The sequence below is a fragment of the Haliotis cracherodii genome, unplaced genomic scaffold (assembly GCF_022045235.1).
Source record: "Haliotis cracherodii isolate W230 unplaced genomic scaffold, xgHalCrac1.p SCAF_17, whole genome shotgun sequence".
Classification (NCBI taxonomy): domain Eukaryota; kingdom Metazoa; phylum Mollusca; class Gastropoda; order Lepetellida; family Haliotidae; genus Haliotis; species Haliotis cracherodii.
Genome location: NW_027266272.1, coordinates 15,561,904 through 15,582,350, shown reverse-complemented (window position 1 = coordinate 15,582,350; position 20,447 = coordinate 15,561,904). Strand labels below are relative to the sequence as shown.

General features: G+C 40.2%; 1 protein-coding gene across 11 annotated transcripts in view; it reads left to right on the top strand.

Moving 5' to 3' along the window:
* Nucleotides 1-20,447, top strand: part of LOC139464912 (histone deacetylase 4-like) — a 155,497-nt gene that overhangs the window by 48,910 nt on the left and 86,140 nt on the right. For 2 of the 11 annotated variants that reach the window (XM_071246511.1, XM_071246506.1), the window contains exon 1: nt 15,164-15,351. The exons of the other annotated variants lie outside the window; for them this stretch is intronic. In XM_071246511.1, the coding sequence (XP_071102612.1) occupies nt 15,309-15,351 (43 nt within the window). In that variant the 5' untranslated portion in view covers nt 15,164-15,308. Of the gene's footprint in view, nt 1-15,163; nt 15,352-20,447 lie in introns of those variants that run through there. 11 annotated transcript variants of the gene reach the window in all.

Sequence of the window (20,447 nt, the reverse complement as noted above, 5' to 3'; positions counted from 1 at the left end):
AGGGCCTAACCCATGAAGATCCGGGGTAGAAAAGGTCTTCAGCAACCCATGCTTGCCGTAAAAGGTGACTATGCTTGTCGTAAGAGGCGACTAAAGGGATCAGATGGTCAGGCTTGGTCAGACATGGTGATGCAAGTCATCGATCCAAATTGCGTGGATTGATGCTCATGATGTCAATCCCTGGATTTGTGTGGTCCAGACTCCATTATTTACAGACCGCTGTCATATAGCCTGAATTTTGCTGAGAGCAGCGATAAACAACAAACAACTTCAGTGTCAATGTAACTGCAACGACAGCTTGGTATCACCCCTTTCGTTATTTATAACCTTTAGCTGTCTCTATTTTTTCTGCGTTTCTCGTCTCTCACCAGCCTGAATTTTTATTCTTACTTGAAATAATAAATTTTCTTATCTCAATTTTCCCCATCGCTGTGAAATTGATGTCCTGTTAATGAAAAAAAATATACTCCTACGATTTCACACTCCAGGTCAACTTGATCTTTCTTCAGCGATATTAATTAAAAATTTGTTCCTGAAGCAAAATGCCTCATCCTACACTATAAAATAATTTCAAGACTTGTACGAAGTCTTTTTAACTTTAAAATTTCTTAAAATAAATTATACAGTTTGTGAAAACAGTTTTTGAATTTTATTTTTTTATTTTTTTCTCTCGCCTGCCTGCTGTCTTCCTTGTTGAGGTTTGAGATGAGAAATGCATAAAATTATGTGGATGGTCTGATGTGAGACCTAGAAATTGTAGTAAACATTATACTGTGTGTGACCTTGCCATCAGGCCATCGAGAGGAGTATACAGTACTGCAGACCTAACAGGATACCCAGGGCAACCATAGTGATTGAGTCAATTATTGGGATATGCGGGTATAGTTGGCAGTGATTAGTTATTTTAGTCGGATGTCCACGTCTTGCTTTGGTAACACTGTGGATGTCCTTGTCATGCGTAGTTTATTTCATGTCTCATTTCTGTTCGTCCATGGTTGGCCCAGTTGTCTAAGGTGATGCAATTTGCTTTATAGAGTTGCGTCCCTTGGACACAAAGAAATCTTGACTGTGCGTTCGAATCCTGGTTTGCCCTGATTATGTTTCTAGGTTTATCAGCACCATACCCGTTTCACCAAAGTGGTAAACGTCTAAGACCTGCATCACTTTGGGCTTTGCTCCCACATCAAGCTGAAATGCTGTGATATAACTTGAATCCTGTTCAAAGCAGGTTTAATTCCAACTCACTCACTCATTCATAAGCAAGGTGTTTTATGAATAAGTTGTTTCCTAAGGGTTTGTCTACATCAGTAGCACGAATGGGTCACAAGGTGAATATGCCTTCTGCTGCTTTTGAACTTTACAGTATTACAAATTTTCAAGATGGACATAGAATTCTGGTGAGAAAAACAGAATAACTTATAAATATATTGGACTATGTTGGGCAGTTTAGAGAAACTAGTACATTGGTGCTCTTTAGTTAATTGGAAAATAATAAATTAAAGTAGTAGTCTTCTTGGCAACAAGATAGGCAACACAGACTCCTGTGGATGTGTTTGTCTACCGTGGAGTGAAGACGTGTTTAAGTTGTGTACCATGGAGTGAAGACGTGGTAAAGTTGTGTACCATGGAGTGAAGACGTTGTAAAGTTGTGTACCGTGGAGTGAAGACGTTGTAAAGTTGTGTACTGTGGAGTGAAGACGTGGTAAAGTTGTGTACCATGGAGTGAAGACGTGGTAAAGTTGTGTACCGTGGAGTGAAGACGTGGTAAAGTTGTGTACCATTGAGTGAAGACGTGGTAAAAGTTTGGGCATCCCGCCAAACTGAACAAACCAGGAGGAGGCTCAGCCGGACAGCTGAGGCTGTTCGCTGACACCTCAGTTTCATGCTGGGGAGGGTGCAGCGCGTTGTCAGTCTGACATTTGTTGCCTGTTTATCGGAGACGACACTTAAGAATCACTTTTCTATGATGAGCAGTTATCACAAATTGTGATGGTAATGTTGTGACAATGTGGTATTAACAAGGAGCAAACGTTTCTCTTGGAATGCAAGCTTGATTTAGTTCATTTAAATGTTTACAGCTCTGTAATACAAGTACTGAGATTCCATTATGTTCTTGGCTAATCAACTTTCTTTCTGTACAAGTTTTGTGTGTAAATATTACTTAAAGCCAAAAATCTGTTGTGTCTGTAATATGTCATGTATCTGTGAGATGACATGGAGAGAGATGAAAATGCCGACCTTTGGGGTTATTACATTTAAGGGATGGTCATTGGACACTGTTAAAAAAGCGTGTGAAAAACAGGGTGTGCGTGAGTAAGGAATTGTAAGATTTATTGTGAATGAATGCTGGGACTTCCTGCTGTAGTAATGAGTCACTGACTGCTGATGAGGATGCTGCACCTAGACAGCCAGACATGTACACCCAAAACAGTCATCGCCATAGCTACAAGGGCATTCCTGTCTTGCTGCACAGGGATTCTGGGATATTGTGCGTGTAAGCGAATCAGGTGGTGGTGACTTGGTTGCGTGCTGTCAGCGTGTCACTTCTCATGCTGCTCATAACGTCAACCACTGACTTGATTATTTACAGCTTGCTGTGATGCGTAATTAACTTGACTTAAAAAGGTTCTGCAGAATAGGAGTTTTTCTAATGGCAACTTCAATTTGGATAGGTGAACTGGCAACTTCAATTTGGATAGGTGTACTGGCAACTTCAATTTAGATAGGCGAACTGGCAACTTCAATTGGGATAGGCAAACTGGCAACTTCAATTGGGATAGGCGATCTGGCAACTTCAATTGGGATAGGCGATCTGACAACTTCAATTGGGATAGGCGTACTGGCAACTTCAATTGGGATAGGCGTACTGGCAACTTCAATTTGGATAGGCGTACTGGCAACTTCAATTGGGATAGGCGAACTGGCAACTTCAATTGGGATAAACCTACTTTTCAGGTATATTCTTACTCCTTCATCAGATGGGATGGTGCGGTAGCTTGGTGGTTAAAGCGTTCTCTCATCACGCCGAAGGCCCACATTTGAATCCCCACATGGGTACAATGTGTGAAGCCCATTTCTGGTGTACCCCGTCGTGATATTGCTAAAAGTGGCATAAATCCTCACTCACCCTCTGACTTCATCAGGTGGATGTTTCCCCAAAATATTTTGTAGAAGGCCTCAAGAAGAGATGGTGTCTTTGTTTTAGTGCTGGTTTGGGACAACAGTTATAGCGTTCATCACACGGGAGACCTGTGTTCAATTCCCCACATATTTACCTGGTTCAGTCCCCCCCCCCCCCCAACCATATTGCTGAAAGTGGCATTAAATCCAGGTTTCTCCCTCCCTCCCTCCTTTCTGCTGCTTTGAAGAGTAATTCAGTAATGTCAGATACATTTCACTGTGAGAAAAGTTGGTAACAATCATCCTTTATGTTTTACAAGCAGGAAATGGGAATCGATAGACTTCTGGATATGTCTTTAAATTTGGACATAAATCATGCCATAAATTTAAGGTAATGATGTATGTTGTGTTTTTTTCATGATTTTGATTCGTCTTTCAATGAATAATAATGATCTCATCTGTTTCAAGATGGAAGCTTTTAGGCAGTGCATTAGGAGTTAAAACAGCTGACTTGGTTGAAAAATGTCATGGTTAAGAGTCAAGTCGGTAAACACTACCTGTATGAAGTTTTTATGAGGTCTCATGTTCTCTGTACAATGTCGGGTATATTCTACCTGTGTGAGGTCTTTACGAGATCGCATGTTCTCTGTACAATATCGGGTATACTCTACCTGTGTGAGGTCTTTACGAGATCGCATGTTGTCTGTGCAATATCGGGTATACTCTACCTGTGTGAGGTCTTGACGAGATCGCACGTTCTCTGTACAAAGTTGGCTATGTATTACTTGTATAAAGACGTCATAGGAATACTTGTGTTAAGATTGATAGGTTACCTACTTAGGTATCCTAAAAAGATGCAATAATCACTGAATCCATACTTAATCATACTTACTACAAATTATCACTCATAAATAAATATTTTTATTCAACATATACTACTCAACATTTGCTAAGAACCACACCTATGACTAAAATGTCTACGGTGCTCCTTACCAATGTTGAGTAGAATATGTTGATGGAATAACAGTTGGATCTTTGAGGCAACTAAAGGTATCAGGTGGTCAGACTTGCTAACTTGGCAACCCATTCTTACCATAAAAAGGTGACTATGTTTGTCGTAAGAGGTGACTAAGGGGATCGGGTGGTCAGACTCGCTGACTTGGTTGATGCATGTCATCGTATCCCAATTGCATAGATCTATGCTCACGATGTCAGTCACTGGACTGTCTTGTCCAGACGCGATTACTTACAGCCTGCTTTCCTGTAGCTGGAATATTTCTGAGTCCAGAATTAAAAAACAAACAAACACATTGGCTGTGTCTGGAACCAGCATTGTTTTTACTGTTCAGATTAAGTTTCTCATGGCCTATCTCCATTGGAAATAAAATATATAGATTGCCTATACAAGATTGATTAATTTTGAATGTTTCTGTTCTAGGATCACCCACCTTAATCAGATATAGCTGTAGGTTTAATAAAGTGGACGTTTATTAGAAGAGATAACAGACAGCTCATCTATATTTAGTTTATGGCCTTTATCTGTGTGATTGACTTGCAATGGTTGGCTCAGTATATTTCAGTCTCGTAAGGAATAGTCTATCTGAGATGCAGATCTAGAGGGTTTAGATGACGAGGGACAAAAACATTAAGAAATGACTGTTGAGAAATATTCCTCAAAAGAAGTTAAGGAACATTCGATTCTTCAATGTTAGTGTAGTTAATCTGTCATGGCATACAGTCTGTATATTGCAATACACAGACTGTAGTAATATATCTCTACAGTCTGTGTATATTGCAGTATATATCACAGTACAGTCTGTGTATATTGCAGTATATATCAGTACAGTCTGTGTATATTGCAGTATGTATCAGTACAGTCTCTGTATATTGCAGTATATATCAGTACAGTCTGTGTATATTGCAGTATATATCACAGTACAGTCTCTCTATGTTGCAGTATACATCACAGTACAGTCTCTGTATAATGCAGTATATAACACAGTACAGTCTCTGTATATTGCAGCATATATCACTGTATACAGTCTGTATATTGCAGTATATATCACTGTATACAGTCTGTATATTGCAGTATATATCACAGTACAGTTTAGGTGTGTTGCAGCATATCTCACAATGCACTCTGCATGTTGCAGTATTTCACATTGCAATACTATTTGCCTCTGAGCATCACTAAATCATGTGAGTCTTATTCCTGTTTCTTAATCACGTTTGGGGAAGTAGCCTACACAGACTAAGGCTTGTTGTGAGAAGTTCAAGAGTTTCCACACAAGTTTTGATTGGATGACTTGATAGCAGCGTGGAAGTATGCAGTGTGATTTGTACCGATGGCAGTCATAGGGCCGGCATCGTGTAGAGAAAAGAGAAGATCTTCTCTGGAAGGAGATAACATTCTTGGGCAGCCTGGAGCAGCCTTCCTGGAAATATAGCCTGTTTCAGCACCCAGCCCCATACCAATGTAGGCGGTAAAGGCCAGGCTAGTCTGTCATACAGACCCTGAAACAAATATACCCAGTACAGTAAAGACTGTTCAGTACAAAGCTATAATAATTGGCAAGTCCAGATTACTGCTGAAAACTAAGAAAGTCTCTAGGCTTCTTTTTATTATATTTTATAACTATAATTTAGGGCGGTCGGGTAGCCTAGTGGTTAACGCGTTTGCTCGTAACGACGAAGACCCGGGTTTGATTCCCGAGTACAGTGTGTGAGGCCCATTTCTGGTGTCCCCCGCCATGATATTGCTGGAATATTGCTAAAAGCGGTGTAAAATCAAACTCACTCACTATAACTATAATTTAACAACTGGTTTTTTTCTGTAAAATATGTTAATTTCAGAGACTGGATGTTAGTATAAGGCCAGGCTTGCTGATGTGACAACAACAGGCTAAAGGCCCTGGGCCTTAATAGGCACTAGGCACGGAAGGGTCCTTAAAGAATTGGCACTAGGCCCTGGTGTTGCCTTAATTGATAGGCACTAGGCCCTGAAGGATCCTTAAACAATAGGCACAATGCCCTGGGCCTTCATAGGCACTAGGCACGGAAGGGTCCCTAAACAATAGGCACTAGGCCTTGGTGTCGCCTTAATTAATAGGCACTAGGCATTGAAGGATCCTTAAACAATAGGCACAATGCCCAGGGCCTTAATAGGCACTAGGCACGGAAGGGTCCTTAAACAATAGGCACAAGGCCTATTCGCCTTTTACGAAAAGCATGGGTTGCTGAAGACCTATTCTACCCCGGATCTTCACGGGTCTGCTCGTATCATAACCAAGCGTATCTGATCACAAAAAACTGATCACTGTTTGTGTTAAAATACAAGATTTCCATTGATCTGACCTTTACATTTCGCCATTGTCTGGGGTACATAGCAAGCTAGGTATCATGGTACTGACAGGCAAGTAATGGACCACAGATTACTGTGGAGATAGGTCACAAGGTCAGTAGAAATTGATGGAACGCTTGTGAAGAGAGGGAAAAAATCCTCCATGCTCTACTGATATCACATTGCTGATACACCTTCAGTAGTCTTAAAATAAGTGCCAGGTAACTGGTTCATTCACAGAGGTGAGTTTTCTGAAACCAACTATACTCATGTTAGTCTCACGCTCAGCTCACATAACGGCCCTATCCTTTACAACCTGGTCCGAGGAAGTCCATACGATTCTATATTTACACATAACATAATACTGTTATCCACCAATCTCACACCCCTACCCTTGTAATGGACTTGTCCGGGACATATTTATTCTGTGTAGATAAGAGGAAGGACCGAGTTGAGATTTGAGGGTAACTGGGCTGATAGAAGTATGGTTCACTGAATATTTTCAAATACCTAATACAGTCCGATGTCAACAAACTCTAGACTTCTGTGTTTGTGATTTGAAGCATGTGTTTGTGTGTTTATGTGTCACTGTGTGTGTAATCGGACTTGTCAAATCATTGTCGTTGATGGTACAATTCCAGGTGATCTCGGGACACCCTAGTTCGTTATACCATGTATTGAACTGCCTTCATTTGTAGCCAAACAACGTGCAGATTGTTTAAGAATAAGATTAATATAAAACTGGAATTTTGGTTTGCTGAGAAAACACATTTTTTTCCAAAATGTTTTATTTTAAATGTTGATAAAAGAAGTGTATCTTTGAAATGAATACTGAATTGGTCAGTCAGGGGTCATGAATATTTTTGGGATTATGTATTTTTGTTCTGAAGGCTGAGAGTGAAAATATGCCCAAATATATTCATGATCCGTAACAATTTTCATTCAGATGGATTTATCCAGGTCATACCAAGTGCCCTTGACAGTCAGATTGTGAAAAAAACCACCATATTTTGTTAAGAATATTGATATATTTTTCAATTCTTCTTTTCTGAAAAAGCATATACCATGAGTGGTTCTGTTATCTGTGAAACAAGCCATATCGTTGAATGTTATGAGTTGGGAAATTTATATTTCCGATTTGGGAACATTTACTGACCTTTGTGGCAGACTTAGGGTTGACTATCAGCCATGGAGTGGGCCTAGATAAATCCCTGCCAGTATCTATCAACTTCCTGTTTTATTTATCATCGTGCTTTTTGGTTTTCATTGTGATAGAAGAATTTGAGATAACTAATTTTCATGTATAATTTAAAATATTGTAGGTTTTCATTGTAGTAGAGTTTATTGAATTAAAGGTTTCTTTCATGAAATATAGTTCCGGTGTTATGTTCGTCATAAGAGGCGACTAACGTGATCGGGTGGTCAGGCTCACTGACTTGATGGATGCATGCCACCATATCCCAATTGCATAGATCATGGTATCAATCACTGGATTGTCTGGTTTAGACTCAATTACTTACAGACCACTGTCTTATAGCTCGAATAATGCCGAGTGCGGCGTTAAATAACAAACAAAACAAGATTCAGTTTTATACAGATCTTTTGAATATTTTCACATGTTTCATTTTCAGGTGTATTAAATGATATTTAGCTGTCAGGTGATGGAAGTGTTTTGAGAAGTGTTTATGCGGATGGTCTGATGATGTTGTTTATGCCGTCCGTGACACATCATGAGCTAGCACACCACTCACTTTGTAGTTTGTTGTGGTGGTACTTGCGTTTATTCGCTGCCTGTTTGACATGATGTTAAATTCCTGACTGCTACACAAACGACTGGTCACTTGCTCCAAATATTGACTGTATGCAGGCCTGAAATAGCAACAATGTTTATATTGACCTGGATTAGACCGGTTTTGTCAAAGTTCCAAGCATGAAGGCCTGAATGCTCCGAAGCTCTTCTTTGTAAACTTGTGTAAGTCTCACGATGACACAGAATCGACAGGTGGATATCAGTTTTGCTGGCCATGGGGACACGTGGATAGACACAGTCACTAATCCTTCAGTAACAATCCAGATGGACTGCAGTAAACTACGGTTATACAAAACGTCAAAGGGACCACCAGTTTTAGTTTGTTGTAATTGTAGTTCGTTATAAGCATATATACAACACATGTACAGCATATATATCGCATATGTACAGCATATATGCAGCATATATACTGCATATATATCGCATATATATCGCATATGTACCGCATATATACAGCATATATACAGCATATATACCGCATATGTACAGCATATATACAGCATATATACAGCATATATACAGCATATGTACCGCATATATACAGCATATGTACAGCATATGTACAGCATTTGTACCGCATATGTACAGCATATGTACAGCATATGTACCGCATATATACAGCATATGTACCGCATATGTACAGCATATGTACCGCATATGTACAGCATATATACCGCATATGTACAGCATATATACAGCATATATACCGCATATGTACAGCATATATACAGCATATATACAGCATATGTACCGCATTTATACAGCATATGTACAGCATATGTACCGCATATATACAGCATATGTACAGCATATGTACAGCATACATACAGCATATGTACCGCATATATACAGCATATGTACAGCATCTATACAGCATATGTACAGCATATATACCGCATATGTACAGCATATATACAGCATATATACCGCATATGTACAGCATATATACCGCATATATACAGCATATGAACAGCATATATACCGCATATATACAGCATATGTACAGCATATATACAGCATATGAACAGCATATATACAGCATATATACAGCATATATACAGCATATGTACAGCATATATACAGCATATATACAGCATATATACAGCACATGTACAGCATATGTACAGCATATATACAGCATATATACAGCATATGAACAGCATATGTACAGCATATGTACAGCATATATACAGCATATATGCAACATATGTACCGCATATATACAGCATATATATATAACATATGTACCACATATATACAGCATATATACAACATATGTTGCTTATTATGTCATCATATGTCCTCTGGCATAGACTCCGATTGTTTGACTCCACTATGACATAGCAGGAATGGACTGAGACTTAAACAACATTCACTCACTCACTCACTCATTCTGCAGTCGTGCAAGACACATCTCATTCATCTCACTCCAGCGTCAGTTTGTTGTGGAGCACAGGAAACAGAGGTCTAAGAAACAGATGCCTCTTCTAAGTTTAGTAGCTGATGAAACACACTACCATCATAATCTCTAATAGGAAATTTGTAAAAGAAATTGTTTACTTTTGGAATATCCGCGATTTGTTTTGAGTACACTGTGAAAGATGAGGCAAAAACAAAGTGACATGGCAAGTCTCACTAGCTTACAAACGTCGCTATTTACCCCGCAAACAAATCTTCAAACAGCTTAAAGATCAGTTGACAAGACTCTGCCGACGAGCAGTGTGAAGATTCAGTGCGTGTAAATATTTTTGCATTTAGGAATTGAGCATTGTTGCTAAGTTCAGAATGATTGAGAAGTGTATTTGATAGATTTTATGATGAGTTTGACCATGCAAACTGACAAAATAGATAACACCATCGGAGCAGACGTAGGGAAAGCTACCATGTCGGCCATCTTTAAAACAAGATTATGACACAATTCCAGGTGTGTGGAATTTGAATATGGAGATTAAACTTTGCTTGAATTCAGCTAAAGTAAACTGCTTGAAGTGATCGTGTAAGGATTTGGAAATGAGGAATTCTTCTCTCAGGGATTACGACAGATCAGCTATTTCTCTTTGCATGCAGGTGTAAAATTTCGAATTAGTGTCCGATGTCTTTGAAGAAATCTTTTGATATTCATGATCTTGACCTCCCTACTTCTCACGTACCCTTCTAACATTAGGTAATGTTGCTGTTTGAGATCGGATTCAGGATTTTATGTCGAAATACCAGTCACTGTGGCTAGTTTGAGTTGATCTTGATTTGATGTTGGAGACTGTAAGGCTTTGTCAATTTATTCCTCTGTGGGACTATTTGTCAGTCTGTTCCTCTGAGAGAATGTTAGTCTCCTCATCCATATGACTATTTGTCATTCAGTTCCTCTGTGAGAGTGTCCCAACTATTATCTGTGGGACTGTTTGTCATTTTCTTCACCTGTGAAACTGTTAGTCTGTTGATCTGGGAGACTGTTTATTAGTCTCTTCCTCTGTGAAACTGTCCATCTGTTGATCTGGGAGATTGGTCCATTATCTGTGGGACTGTTTGTCAGTTTCTTCATCTGTGAAACTGTCCATCTGTTGATCTGGGAGATTGGTCCATTATCTGTGGGACTGTTTGTCAGTTTCTTCATCTGTGAAATTGTCCGTCTGTTGATCTGGGAGATTGGTCCATTATCTGGGAGACTGTTTGTTAGTCTCTTCCTCTGTGAAACTGTCTGTCTGTTGATCTGGGAGACTGGGCCATTATCTGTGGGACTGTTTGTTTTTTCTTCAGTGAGACCGTCACGCCGAAGACCCGGGTTTGATTCCCGACATGGGTACATTGTGTGAAGCCCATTTCTGGTGTCCCCCGCCGTGATATTGCTGGAATATTGCTAAAAGCGGCGTAAAACCATACTCACTCACTCACTCTTCAGTGAGACAGATGAGTTCATATGTGAAGTCATGTCTCAGTCTATCTAACCCTTTGCAATAGTTCCTTACTGCAAGCACATTTCTGCCCTGAGTAGCAGGTGAAGTCTAAGGGAGACAGGCTAACCCTGCCCTACTGTAGTCTGAAGTGCAACATTTGTGACTGACATTTACTGCAGTCTGCTCAGCCAAGTTACAGAGTATCTGTGTCAACGTGTCTGACCACCACCAGGTGCCTGTAGTGCCGAACTGTTGTCTAGGTAGCTTGTCATTCATTGGTAGATCACGACCCTGTGTCCCTAGCTCCAAAGATTACTGGTTATTGCAACACTTTGTCTCCACTACCCAAAGCTTCAAAGGGCTCCCAGTTATTGTGTCAGTCCCACTTCCCTGGCTCCCAATGCTCCCTGTTATTGTGTCAGTCCCACTTTCCCTGGCTCCCAATGCTCCCTGTTATTGTGTCAGTCCCACTTCCCTGGCTCCCAATGCTCCCTGTTATTGTGTCAGTCCCACTTTCCGTGGCTCCCAATGCTTCCTGTTATTGTGTCAGTCCCACTTTCCCTGGCTCCCAATGCTCCCTGTTATTGTGTCAGTCCCACTTTCCCTGGCTCCCAATGCTCCCTGTTATTGTGTCAGTCTCACTTTCCGTGGCTCCCAGTGCTCCCTGTTATTGTGTCAGTCCCACTTCCGTGGCTCCCAATGCTCCCTGTTATTGTGTCAGTCCCACTTTCCCTGGCTCCCAATGCTCCCTGTTATTGTGTCAGTCCCACTTCCCTGGCTCCCAATGCTCCCTGTTATTGTGTCAGTCCCACTTCCCTGGCTCCCAATGCTCCCAGTTATTGTGTCAGTCCCACTTTCCCTGGCTCCCAGTGCTCCCTGTTATTGTGTCAGTCCCACTTTCCCTGGCTCCCAATGCTCCCTGTTATTGTGTCAGTCCCACTTTCCCTGGCTCCCAATGCTTCCTGTTATTGTGTCAGTCCCACTTTCCCTGGCTCCCAATGCTTCCTGTTATTGTGTCAGTCCCACTTCCCTGGCTCCCAATGCTCCCTGTTATTGTGTCAGTCCCACTTTCCCTGGCTCCCAATGCTCCCTGTTATTGTGTCAGTCCCACTTTCCCTGGCTCCCAATGCTTCCTGTTATTGTGTCAGTCCCACTTTCCCTGGCTCCCAATGCTTCCTGTTATTGTGTCAGTCCCACTTCCCTGGCTCCCAATGCTCCCTGTTATTGTGTCAGTCCCACTTTCCCTGGCTCCCAATGCTCCCTGTTATTGTGTCAGTCCCACTTCCCTGGCTCCCAATGCTCCCTGTTATTGTGTCAGTCCCACTACCCTGGCTCCCAATGCTCCCTGTTATTGTGTCAGTCCCACTTTCCCTGGCTCCCAATGCTTCCTGTTATTGTGTCAGTACCACTTCCGTGGCTCCCAATGCTCCCTGTTATTGTGTCAGTCTCACTTCCGTGGCTCCCAATGCTCCCTGTTATTGTGTCAGTCCCACTTTCCCTGGCTCCCAATGCTCCCAGTTATTGTGTCAGTCCCACTTCCCAGGCTCCCAATGCTCCCTGTTATTGTGTCAGTCCCACTTCCCTTCAGTAGATAACAAACACCAAGAAACGTCAGTGACGTCCCCCGTGGTAGCATATATTCTGTGTGTATCCCCTTGTTGTCAGTTGTATCAAAAATTCTACAAATGGCTAAAGAAGACGAGAATGCGATGAAACGTCTGAACATTTAAACATAACAGTTATTGTTTCTTTCAAAAATGAATTTTTCATTTTCTGCAACTGCTCTTGCAATACTCTAAGTCACTGATTATTACAACAATCTTTTAACTTCCACATCAATGAACTGTTCTTCACACAAAAACGTACATAATGGGAATATGAGATGAACATGCCGCTTGTCGCGGCTATTTTGCGGCTCATTGCATTCACGCACACTTGACTGATCACAATGAAACATTTCAAAGAGAAACTGGATGCATTAAGAAAGGATATTATGAAAGAATCCCATGCTTTGTTTTGTTGAAAGAGAGTTGGAGGGGAAGGAGGTACTAAATAAATGTTTAAACATTACAATTCAAAAAATAATTTTAGAAAATAAGATCTATTTGTTTTGTCAAAGGTATTTTGATTGTTAATTCTGATTCCTTACATGTCATCAAATAGAATTATAGAAAGCAGTCTCTTAATACTTAGTACTTAGTACTTAGTCTTTCTTAAAATATCTATTTGATATTTTGTCTGTGTCTTGTACAGTCAACAACTCATTTCAAAATGGGGGGCACGGGTGGCCCAGTCGTCTAAGGCGCCGCGATTCGCTGTGCAGAGTTTGGGAACGCCAGAAACCTATGATTGTGGGTTCGAATCCCGGTTCGCCCCGATTATGTTTCTAGGTTTGTCAGCACCATACCCGTGCTCGTGGGTTTCATCGAAGTGGTAAACGTCTGAGACCTGCATCACTTCGGGCTTTCCTCCCACATTAAGCTGACATGCTGAAATATAACTGTAATACCATGAAAAGCGGTGTTAAACCCAACTCACTCACTCACTCACTCACCCACTCACTCACTCACTCACTCACTCACTCACTCACTCACTCATTTCAAAATGTGTTCATGATTCCGTGGGGATGTTTCAAGATGCATTAGGACTGCAACTATCAATTTACAATTGCTGGACATTCCTCATGACAGGCACTGGCTATTTCATGTTATATATGTATATACTATTAAGACCCGTGAAAATTCCGGGGTAGAGTAGGTCTTCAGCAACCCATGCTTGCCATAAAAGTTGACTATGCTTGTCGCAAGAGGCGGCTAAGGGGATTAGGTAGTCAGACTCGCTGACTTGGTTGATGCATGTCATCAATCCCAATTGCGTGGATTGATGCTCATGATGTCAATCACTGGATTGTCTGGTTATTTACAGACCGCAGTCATATAGCTGCAATATTGCTGAGTGCAGCGTTAAACAACAAACAAACAAACAAACAAATATACTATTAAAAAAAAGTCAAGGACCACAGATTCTGCCATGCCATGCCATGCCAGATTAACTATAGTAATATAACAAAATCAGGTGGTCCTTAACTTTGTTTTTGTAGTATACATTTATTGTATTGCTGTTTGATGAATAGTTTGTGAAGTAAGCTCCAGATGTAAAATATCTGTAATTATCCTAACAGGAGCAACGATGTGAAGCCTTCATAAGCTGGAAATGTAGAAGTGCTTTCGGAAAAGGTTGGGTTTAATCTGTTTCTTGAAAGAGTCCAAGGATGGTGCCAGTTTGATTTCTAGCGCAAGATATCCATTCCCGAGATATTGCTACCAGTGTTGTGAAACATGACCTGTTAGTGTCTACTGTGTGGGATGCAGGATTGTGGCTATATGTATCAGGGTAATAGACGTAGTATGTTATCTATGGGGATCTGACACTGGAATTCAATCCTGGAGGAGTATAAGATACTGAAGGGGATTATCAGGAGACATGACTCCCTGAGATGTGGCTCCCATGAACTGAAACATGGGTCTGAAATAGCCACTTCAGGTTATTTATAGATTTATTGAAACATAATTGTAATAATGATCGGCTATTTTTACCAGCATGACTGTTATGGAGACATTTGCCGCTGTGGAAACCATCCTTATTTACCTAAGACCAGTTTTCTTGATCGATTTGAAGGGTTGTTGTTTCCTTTGCTGCATGAATTAGACTAGTTTCGCGTTCAAGGCGGCAGTAGGAGTATTGATTTTTTCCTCAATCCTCTCTAGGCTCACTCCATCTTGTTTCTTGGGAAAGGTCACAGCGCTATTTTTAGCCTCTTCACCCAATAATAGACCAGAATATGGCAGCTGGAGGATTCCATTTTGAAAATGGAAAAGGGGGGTCGGCTTGGGGTGTGGCAGCATATGGAAGAGTCCATTCCAGCCTGGCAATTGCAGCAAATCTCATTAGTGTTCTGTTGACTCTGGTTGTATGTTGTAAACAGCAGATCGGTTTAGAATTTTCTCTAGCTGCCTCCAAAAGTGGGTCAGTGTTTTTGTGGCGCTCCCTTCCTTGTTGTGAAATGGGCAGCTCCAGTTAAAAGACTGATGGACCAGTATTAGATGGGTGCCAGCTCTGTATGTTGTGTGTCAGAAACTACATGTAAATGGTGGATGTATCTAGCTGTTTTGAGGAGGGAGCACCTCTGGGTAAGTACGAGGGAGGGGTACTGGGGTAGAGACAGGGTGAGGTTGTCTGTATATGCATCCTAAGTGTTGTTAAACAAATGCTATTTGTTGATCTGCAGATGTATAGATGTATACTCTTTATGAGAGAGAGAGAGAGAGAGAGAGAGAGAGAGAGATCCACTAAAAAAGCTGTTAATATGAGAAGAATGAGGAGAGTTTGAATATTGAGGAAATGGAAGATAGAGAAGATGGGAGATGGAGAAAAGAATGAAAGAAAAAGGAGATAGAAGAATGAGAGAATGACAGAAGATAAGAATGACAGGAGAGGAAAGAAAAGAAGAAAGAAAAATAAAGAGAAAAGAATGAGAATGGAGATAGAGTTCCACTTTAAAGAAGTTGATAATATTATTTGGCAGCAGCATGTTTCATAGTTATAAGCAGAGGGGATGGTGTTAGGGGGGCTTGGTGTGGATGTTGGTGTGGATGTTGGGGTGGTGCAGTGGCAGTGGTGGTAGAGGGGTTGGTGTAGGTGGTGCTGGACGACGGGTGCATGAGCACTAGGGGAGTGAGGGTGACACTATTGATACTGGCTTATGTGGTGGAGAAAGATCAAGCGCTGCAGAAACAGAAGAAACATTATTGGAGGAGTTGTAGGCCTAGTGGTACAAGGAGGATGAGGTTGTTATATTTAGAGATGTTGCGTGAGTCAGGAGTGTGTTGAAGTAGGTGGAAGTAGACAGGGATGGCGAGCAACCCAAACGGTACCGCTGAGTTGAAAACATGACACCCTTTACTATATATACCTGTGTACCGCTGAGTAGAAAACATGACACCCTTTACTATATATATACCTGTGTACCGCTGAGTAGAAAACATGACACCCTTTACTATATATATACCTGTGTACCGCTGAGTAGAAAACATGACACCCTTTACTATATATACCTGTGTACTGCTGAGTAGAAAACATGACACCCTTTACTATATATATCTGTGTACTGCTGAGTAGAAAACATGACACCCTTTACTATATATATACCTGTGTACCACTGAGTTGAAAACATGACACCCTTTACTATATATACCTGTGTACTGCTGAGTAGAAAACATGACACCCTTTACTATATATATACCTGTGTACCACTGAGTTGAAAACATGACACCCTTTACTATATATATACCTGTGTACCGCTGAGTAGAAAACATGACACCCTTTACTATATATATACCTGTGTACCGCTGAGTAGAAAACATGACACCCTTTACTATATATACCTGTGTACTGCTGAGTAGAAAACATGACACCCTTTACTATATATATCTGTGTACTGCTGAGTAGAAAACATGACACCCTTTACTATATATATACCTGTGTACCACTGAGTTGAAAACATGACACCCTTTACTATATATACCTGTGTACTGCTGAGTAGAAAACATGACACCCTTTACTATATATATACCTGTGTACCACTGAGTTGAAAACATGACACCCTTTACTATATATATACCTGTGTACCGCTGAATAGAAAACATGACACCCTTTACTATATATACCTGTGTACCGCTGAGTAGAAAACATGACACCCTTTACTATATATACCTGTGTACTGCTGAGTAGAAAACATGACACCCTTTACTGTATATATACCTGTGTACCGCTGAGTAGAAAACATGACACCCTTTACTGTATATATACCTGTGTACCGCTGAGTAGAAAACATGACACCCTTTACTATATATATCTGTGTACCGCTGAGTAGAAAACATGACACCCTTTACTATATATATACCTGTGTACCGCTGAGTAGAAAACATGGCACCTTTTACTATATTTACCTGTGTACCGCTGAGTAGAAAACATGACACCCTTTACCATATATATACCTGTGTACTTCTGAGCAGAAAATGTGACACCCTTTACTCTATATATACTAGGGCTTACGATTCACTCGCATATTCAGTGAATGGAACCGTATCCATTTATGAATTGAATTCGTTATTTGTGGCCACTAGAATCGAATATTTATGAATATGCAAGCATATGCATTTAGATAAAAAAAATACCCATAACATATTTTATGCATAGATTTCTTCAAAAGACAACACTCTTATACTATTTTATTTGACAGTATTGTGGTCACTGGTCATTGTTGCATTTGAGCAGATACTAGTACCTGGATAAATGCAGTATATAAATGAATAATATATTAATAATATATTAAAAATTAACAAATCATGTCAGATAATTTATGTTGTTGCCTCACTGAACATGCTGAATATGACAAATAATACATGAGCTGCTGACTTGTTATTGTATTCGTGAAATAATATTCGTATTCGTTACCCTATATTCATGATACGAATCGTATTTGCCTCATAGTGTATTCGTTGCAGCCCTAATATACTACTCAAAAGAAGTTAAGGATCACCTGATTCTTCCATATTACAATAGTTAATCTCTCATGCCATGACAAATTAACATTACCAATATGAAAGAATCGGTACGTGGCAGTCTCAACCATCAACCGACTCACTTGCTTGATGCATGTCATCGATCCCAATTGCGTGGATCGATGCTCGTGACATTAATCACTGGATTGTCTGGTCCAGGCTCAATTATTTACAGACCACCGTCATATAGCTGGAATATTGCTGAGTGTGGGGTTAAACAACAAACCAACCAAACCAACCATAAATTCTTATCCTTACTGTTCATTTTATTTGTTAGAAATGTATCATGACATCACCACCGAAGTACATACCCAGATCTGTATCATGTGACAACATGTTACGCCACAGCCCCCCCCCCCCCCCCCCCCCCCCGGTGACAACTTGAAACTGTGGCTCCCAGTGTAGGCCGAACCTGTTGGTGTATGAGTTAGAAGCACTCAAGAACTAATGGAACACCAGTCTAATAAGCTGGGTTGTTTAAGCTTGGCTAATAATAGTCCATATGTTAACACTGAAACCTAGTGAAATGATGCCAGGAGACAAGATGAGGCTCTTGAAGTGTAGTTGACACAGACTGGAATGGAAACAGTGATACCATGGAGAGGAGGGTGGATTGTGACCTGGTTCAATCACTTGGGGAAGATTACTTGCAAAGCAACACGCTGCCAACTGTTTTGTCATATGTCTGTAATGTGCTCCCAACAACTCATCAATAATTTGTCAAGAGGGGATGAATCATGATGTCGAATCTGGAGGCGGGGGCGTGACAATTCCATTAATCTGCTTGTCGAAGATATCCGTGACATTTATCTGAAATAGAAGAAGTGGTCTCTAAAAGGGTTCTATAATAAAAATAAGGATTTCTGAATCTGAAGTTATTATTTCTTTCTTGAAAGAGTTTGATTCCCAATGTGGTACTCTGTGTCAAGTCAGTTCTTTATGTCCCCTCTTGTAATATTTCTGGAAGAGCACTAAGAGTGCTGTATTACCGTTTTTGATCTTTCTCCACTCTCCTTCTATCGCCATTCTCATTCTTTTCACTTTATTTTACTTTCTTCCTCTTTTCTTTCTTCTCCTGTCATTCTTCTTTCCTGTCATTCTCTATCTCCTTCTCTCATTATTTTCTCCATCTCCCATTTTCTCTATCTTCCATTTCATCAATATTCTCACTCTCCTCATTCTTCTCATATTAACAGTTTTTTTTGAAGTCACTTAGCTGATGTCATAGTCAACAATGACATATCAGGGGTGGGACAAGATCTTCAAGATCATACGAGGGATGGGGCAGAGAAATAGGTAGGGTGGGGACAAGATCTTCAAGATCATACGAGGGATGGGGCAGAGAAATAGGTGGGGTGGGGACAAGATCTTCAAGATCATACGAGGGATGGGGCAGAGAAATAGGTGGGTCGGGACAAGATCTTAAGATCATACAAAGGTGGGGCAGAGAAGTAGGTGGGGTGGGGACAAGATATGTGATATCATGTGGAGGATGGGGAGATATTTGCCGTGACACAAATCACAAATTGTGTGGCAGTGGGCACAGCATAGGTAATGCTGTGTTCTTCTCACTGTGGAAGGATTATGTAAGGACGTGTGAATTCTGAAATTTGATTGCTTTAAAGTCCATGGACTTTATGTGATTATGTTGTTTGATGATCAGATTTATTCCTGCCGTTAATGGTTGTTGACAAGAGTAATTGAAGTTAATTGTAGCATAGAGCTTGTTTAATTAGTATCGCATATGACCCAATTCCATTAGTTTAGTTTAATGGTTTACAGAATCTGTCTTGGTGCCATTTACTCATTCTATAACCAACCCAACTACTTCAACTGGATTGTGTGAACATTTAGACATTTATTTCTGTGTTTGCTTGCAGTTTCTTGAATTATATTAGTTTTGTCAACAGTGTCTTTATCTGCTCTCTCATTCATGAGTGACTGATAGTTCTTTATGGATAGCATGGACAGACATTTTTTTAAACTTTGTTTACCAATCTCCAATTTAAAAAAATTGAAATGTGAAAAAAATATATTTGAAAATGAAAACCATTGTTTTCTTTATTCCTCTGAGCAGAGATAACTAAAATGTAGAAGCCCAACTCATCACTGTCAATATAAATAAATGATTAAAAATACTATAATTAGAACCTTTTTAACCTGTCCTAAAAATCCTGGCCCCCATTTTATTCTCCCTACCTTCTTTACATTTTGAGGAAATCAAAATAAATATTTAAAAATGGAATTTTATTTTTATGATTTATTTACCTAATGACCTAAGCTTTTGGGCCAAAATCAGTAAGATACCATTGGTTTGTATCAGCTTGTATGTACATAATGAACAGGAAAATATTTCCATTCTTGTCTGGGCAAGTACTTCAGTCAGGTTGTGTGTTGCGAAATCATGTTGGCTAGAATACAATACACTGGTTCAAAGTGTCTTGGCTTACTTTGATATAGGATGCTTGTTGATAGGGGAAACCTTGCAAGTATTTGAACACTTAACACACTTTCGCTTTGCTGCTCCATTGGAAGGAAGTCGCTTGAATTCAAATGTCGGGACATTTGACATATTTTAGTTCCTTTTTTGTCTCAGTTTAGAAAGTGATCAGACAAGTAAGGACGTTTGTCCTCGGGAGATTAGAATCATATGAGAATTTCAT